This window comes from Centruroides sculpturatus, unplaced genomic scaffold, assembly GCF_000671375.1.
Source record: "Centruroides sculpturatus isolate CEXI.00-Female unplaced genomic scaffold, Cexi_2.0 scaffold195, whole genome shotgun sequence".
NCBI classification, from domain to species: domain Eukaryota; kingdom Metazoa; phylum Arthropoda; class Arachnida; order Scorpiones; family Buthidae; genus Centruroides; species Centruroides sculpturatus.
The window spans coordinates 201,657-208,166 of record NW_019384511.1 but is presented as its reverse complement, the minus strand read 5'-3'; the positions used below and the strand labels follow the sequence as shown (position 1 = coordinate 208,166).

The following is a 6,510-nucleotide window of genomic DNA, read 5'->3' as shown; positions in this document are numbered from 1 at the left end:
TAATCGCTTAATTATTTAACTACTTCTTAAGTAGAAATAAGTCGAAACCGGTTACTTTGTACTCGAATATTTGTAGTCTCGGGAAAAAAGTGGAAAGACAAATTTTTATGACAAACGGATACATAAATCGTAAATTTAAGGAAAATAAATTCTAGAGCGTTTTCTGTACCTCGTGCATCTCTCTCATTCATTAAATTTAGTTGTAAATGATGCTACCAAAGTAACGGTTAATTTTTTAACATTATACAAGAATTGTACACGTTTTTTTTCTACATCCCCTTAAAGACGGGATATACGAAACCGTAATATCACCGGTTTAACATTGAAATCCGTGAGTAATATAAAATCGAAGAGCGGAATAAATATATCAAATATTTTAATGGACATTTTAATTAATTAATTAATTAATTAATTAATTAACTCCTGTCAACTATACGGAACTATCGTAAAAACATATCAGTAAATTCTTATCGATTGGGTTAAGTTATAAATCTACTCGTTATTCACGTAATCGGCCAAATATCTAGCGGGCGGGCGGCTAACAGCCCGGAACCGGTCCCGGATAGAATTGGAAGCGTTGGAATGTGTAGCATCAACTCAAGGTCGTAGGCCTCCACTGGCTAAACCCGGTGAGGTTGGTGCTCTGTAAAGCGCATGCGCAAATCTGGCTTTTTCGATACTGACGATACAGCGCTTACACTCCGCCACTAATATTCGAATATACAATAGCAATCTTATTTTTTTTTCACGTGTAGTATAGAAATTTGTAATAAGATACGTAATGCGGTTATAATAAAATATTGTGCGATTATTTTCGTATAATTAAAATTAATATGTATTTATTTTTTATAAAATACAAAGGAAGCGGCGCTTCCACCGCTTCTAATGACGGCACGCCACTGTTGCCGCATCCGATTAAACCAAACCTGTTAGCATCTACCATCGCCCAGTGTAGCAACGAGGAATCTCATCTTTTAATGAAGATATATTGTTACTATGAATATCTTAATGCTTCAAAATTTGGATGGTGGATGGCCGAAGCGGTTAAGAAAAAGTCTATTTCTGGGGAACCGGAATCTAATCCAAACGATCAACTTTCTAGCAATTTTTAGGCAGTCTGTCCCGGATATATCGGTTTTCATTTCTCACCTCCTAGTCATCTCCATTTTGGATCTTGTTTAAATGGCAATTAATATGATAAAAGGCTCTGCTTGTGATGGTATGGCGAGAGTTAAAAATGAAAACAATATATTATTTCAAAATATTCTAAAATATTACATATTATTGACTTGCATTTGCATTGAATTGATGGAATAAAGCAACGTAACACGTTGGCAATCTGCCGTCCCAGAGGACAGTCTAGAGCAAGGACAATATACTACCAAGGATAGCCAGATCCCTATTCTACAATGTTAGCCAGGAATGGCAAGTTAGTGACGTCAGCACGAGTCCTGACCTCTCTGTTTACATAGAGCAGGGGGTGCACGTGTTTAGTTTTCGCTTTTAATATTCGTCCAATTTTGTGATTAACGAAGTGATTTATTTTAATATTTCTGTAATTGTTTTATTTGACTAAGTTTTTTATAAGGTAAGATGATTTAAATATAAGTCATTAAATATTTAAAGCTATATTTTTATGTTAGGTGAAGAACAAAATGCTGAGTACTAGGTGTGCTGTGTATGGTTGCAATAATAACCTTCTTTTCTCAAATTTGAAGCAACCTGTTTACATCGGGTTTGATCAAAAAATCTCAAGAGAAATACTTTTAAAATTAATAGCAGAACTTTATTTACTATCGTATAATTTGTAGTATCTTGCGTCAGTGATTGTAATTGCAGTAACATAAGTTTATGGAAAGAATTGAATGTGAATATCAATGAAACGTTTATTATGAATCAATTATTATCATCAATGAAACGTATATTAGAGATATAAATATGTGGTTCGACATTTTTAATAGCTATGCACCAAAAGGTTCTGTTCCAAGCAAAAATGGATATGGTGTAGACTTGGAATTACAAGAAGAACATTTAAATAAAATGATAAAAATAATCTCAACAATGAGAGCAAGTGGAAAAAATGCCCTCCAAATTTTCCAGAAAGGAATGATAATCTCAATGAAATCGCTAATTGATCTTTTTCAAGATATGAAATCGACTTTTGATATAAAATACATCTGCACTCACAATTTAAATCAAGATTGTCTGGAAAACTTTTTTTTTTAAAATTAGAAGCCGGGGTCCTAATGAACATCCAAGCCCATTAAATGCTATATATAGGATTAGATTGATTATTTTAGGTAAGAATCCTGGTATTTTAGAGTCAAAAGTAAATACTACAGATCGAAGACAAGAGGAATATATTATACCCAAAGTTTTAGAGAAAGCACATGTAGAAGTATCAAGTGAAAATACAGACCAATATACTGAATGTAAAACTACTTTTTCTTCAAATAAATCTTCAGGAAACTCTACATGCAATCTAGACTTTAACACAATCTCTGAAGAAACTTCCTACGATGCTCTCGAGTATATAGCAGGATATTTTGCCTATAAATATAAAGAAAAATACCCAAACTTAATTAATTCCACTAACAAAATTAAAAATCATTACAACTATAGCATTCCGTCATGGGTGCAACATTTATCTTATGGAGGGCTTATTAAACCTACTGATGAATGGCTAGCAAAAATTATAGAATGGAATAAATATTTCGAAATATATCACGATGAATCGTATAAAAAAGGCCCCGGAGTTGTACAGAATTAGTCAGTGGAAACAGTTTTACCTTTTACTTTAATAAAAGATTTTTGTAAATTAAGAACTATAATAAGAATTAATTATAGAAATCTTAAACAAGAAAACTATAAAATATTGAAAAGAATGCCTTCTGAAAATGGTGATTGTCGAAAAAAAATTAAAAAGTTAAGTAAGATAATCACATATTAAAAAATATAGCTCATTAATTTGTTAAATAAATATTAGACAAAAGACTTGTAAATTTATTGACGTACAGTACACTTATTAAATCCGAAAATTCTACAGTAGTTTACATTTAGTAGTAATTTAATAATTAATTAAGAAATGATTTAATATTTTATCGTATTTTGTTATTTGAAAGGTCTGTCATATTGAAGTAGAGGACTTGCTGTGACGTCACATAGATCCAAGGTCATGCTAACAAATATACGGGATCTGGCTATCCTTGTTAGTTTAAAGTCCTTGAGTCTAGAGTACTAGCATCTATTTAAAAGTTAAACAGTGAAAAAACTCGGTGAGGCACGAACCCGCGATCAATTACAAATATTCAGTTACATATTATTAATTTATTACACCACTTCTTATTTACTCATCAAATTGCTTTTACTTTATCATAGCCAATCGAATTTTCTTACTAACACTCCATAGCAGTAAGAGATCAAAACTAATGGAAGTTTTGATGAAACTGTGGATTTTAGAAATGTTAATAATATTTTCTCTCAAATTACAATGTATATGTTTTAATATCTTCAATATTATTTTAGGAAACCTTCCTATGATGGCATGGAACAAGAATGGTCGGAATTTGGTGTAAATGAGCGAAGATCTCTTTCTCTTTCTCTACAACGTTTTCATCTAGCAAGAGCAGAAGAAGAAAAGTGTAATTTTTGGAAACAATTTTATGGTTATAATTAAGTAAAATCAAATAAACTGATTGGTATCTTTGTTATTGTTTTCAATTTTTTAATACAGAGTCTTCCTAAATGAACACTATCATTTTAAATTACTGTAGTTATGTTAGTTATTATTTGAGAGTAAATATACAGTCAATAGATTACCATCCGAGTTTTATCTCATCTGTGTTCCATCCTCGCTTAAGTGGTGTCCATTGCTCCCGCAATCTTCTGGCATTATGCCTGTAGACTTTTTCCTCTGAGAATGTGTGAAGGACAGGGTTTATGCTGGCAACAAAATAAATGATTTCAATGAACTTTATGTGCGAATACGGTCGCCGTTACGCTGCAGGGATTGCAGCACCACACGGCAGAAATTCAATATCGTTCAGATATTCTTCATGCATTAGGGGCATACGTGGGGAGATTTTGTAATTTTATTTGAAACTTAGTGAAATTCTTTTCAAATTCAATGCCTTACTTTTACACCAGCTCTTACCTAATTTTACTTAAAGCCTTTCATGATGTCAGTCTCAATACGGGCATGCTGCATTATCATCTCTTACAATGATGTATTCTGTTTATTACAGTGCAGTAACTACACGAGTGGCTCCTGTGCAACATTTCCATAACACGCCCTTTTTGGGCTTTTTGTATTTCCTACTTTTTGCGACACAGCCTAACATACATCATATTGTATATAAATATACAATATGATGTATGTTAGGCTGTGTCGCAAATATTTATATAGTAAAAAGTAATTTGCTTATTTTAAAAACAGTAAACTACATCATAGTCCGTGCAACAAAAAATAGACACGAGCCAGTTTGAGCTGCAAAGGTCAATATAAGATAAAAGGAGACACGTGATTAAAGTGTGTGTAACGTTAGAATTAAGAGTGAGTGATAAAATTTGTAAAAAAAATAAAACTATAAAATTATTATAAAGATGGTAGAAAAACGTTTTACAAATGTCAAAACAGCTGAAACCGATAGATCCTGTGTCAACTCCCAAGGAGGAAGAAAATGTATCTTTCCATTTCTTTCATTTCACATAGACCCTTCCAGCAGAGGCTGACCCATGTTAAGATGTCAGTATGTTACACTGGAAAGGAATGTGGTCACGTCAAGAAAACACTGGAAATTTTTCGGGGATAATGTCGAGCTCAGTCCTTCTTGCTGTCCCATTGTAGGCTTGGAGATTTCAACTTCAACAATAGGCTTAAAAAAGTCCTCATATTTCTCACAAGGCGAAAAAAGAAAAAAAAAGAACCTCTTATAATAAGAATTATTAAAAACCTAAAAGGCTATAAAAATTACTAAAGAACGATTTCATATTTAACAAAAATGAATAAATATACAGGTACGAACCTATTAGAAAAAAATATTTACATTTTATTGTAAAGAAAAGCAAGAAAATAAATAAGATATTTAAATTTGGGCAAAGTTTACACCTCCCGCTTACTCTCCTATATTGTTCTTATTATTTTGATTATATGAAGGCAAATAAAGTATAAAGTGACGCTGTATATAATCGTCTTTTACTATGGCAACCAATGAAAGACTCAATCATTTGTTCTTTCAGCTGCACATTGGCACAGTTTTCTCACTCATTCAAGCACTCAGTGACTATGGCCAATCACACACCATTGTGCAAATAATTTTTATACAGTGTGTTTCAAAAACAATAATCTGATTTTTAAAAATCATAACTATTCAGCTTTTAATCCGTTTTGATCGAACGATGTACAGTACGGTTAGAAGGAAGAAAATCTTGAGTTTTATGTGGTTGCCAATTGGCAGCACCTGCACACTTCATTCAACTGTCACTTCCATATTTTCAAGATGGTGACTGGACAACAGAAAACTGACTTTTCCCACAGTTAAAGACCAACTCGGATTACTTCATTTTCCAGCAGGACAGGGCACTACCACACTGGAGACTGGAAGTTCGAGAATTTTTGAATACAGATTCCCCAACGATGGATCGGCCGCATGAGACTTAATGATTACATAACTGGCTTCCTAGGTCGCCGGGCATCACTATTTGCGATTTTTTTTCTTGTGGAGGTATAAAAGACTCCAGTTATGTGTCTCCTCTTCCAGCTACAGTGGTCGAACTGCAAAACCGCATAACAGCAGTGGTGGCAGCAGTGGATCCGAGCATGCTAGCAAAAGTTTGGGATGAATTTCACTATCGTTTGAACATAGGTGCTCAAAATCATAGGTGCTCAATATGCCCACATTTGGATGCCATGCATCCAAATGTGGGTATATTGAGCACCTATGATTTAGTATGTAAAAAAACGTGTAGATTAGTCCAGTAATATAAAAGTAATCTTAAGTGTGTATCTTCATTACTTTTCATAATATGATCATTTTAAATCAGATGATTCTTTTTGAAACACCCTGAAACAACTATGCCGGTAGTACCCAAGAGCAAAGCTGTTTTGATCAGTGCAATTGCTCCAAGGTCTAAATTTTATCTTTCTATCTACAAGGAAATTCAATTGTTTTATTCGATATTTCATTCATTCAATTTTTGCAACGCATGTGCATGCTTCTATCACGTTTGAAATGATCAACAAACATGAGAAATAAGAATACATAGATTGAATAATCTAGAAAAGAAATAATAATTATTTTCAATTATTTATATTTGATTATATATTTAATATAAATATTAGATTCAAATTTAAAAAATTTATATGTAAATTTCATATTGTTTACTACATCTGTTGAACAATACAAATACTGTATATATCTTAGGAATAAGATTCTTGTAGTATATTACATTGCCATTCAGCATTCCCGTTGGTAAATCATTTCAAAATATATTATTATTTATAATCATGTA

The 6,510-nt window shown here is 32.5% G+C and overlaps 1 protein-coding gene across 2 annotated transcripts in view; it reads left to right on the top strand.

The window, feature by feature from the left end:
- LOC111622420 (cholinesterase-like) overlaps positions 1-3,681 on the top strand; it is a 13,481-nt gene extending 9,800 nt beyond the window's left edge. For both annotated transcript variants that reach the window (XM_023364800.1, XM_023364801.1), the window contains exon 3: positions 3,526-3,681. In XM_023364800.1, coding sequence (XP_023220568.1) covers positions 3,526-3,676 — 151 coding nt within the window. In that variant the 3' untranslated portion in view covers positions 3,677-3,681. The remainder of the gene's footprint in view (positions 1-3,525) is intronic.
- The last annotated feature ends 2,829 nt before the right edge of the window (positions 3,682-6,510 follow it).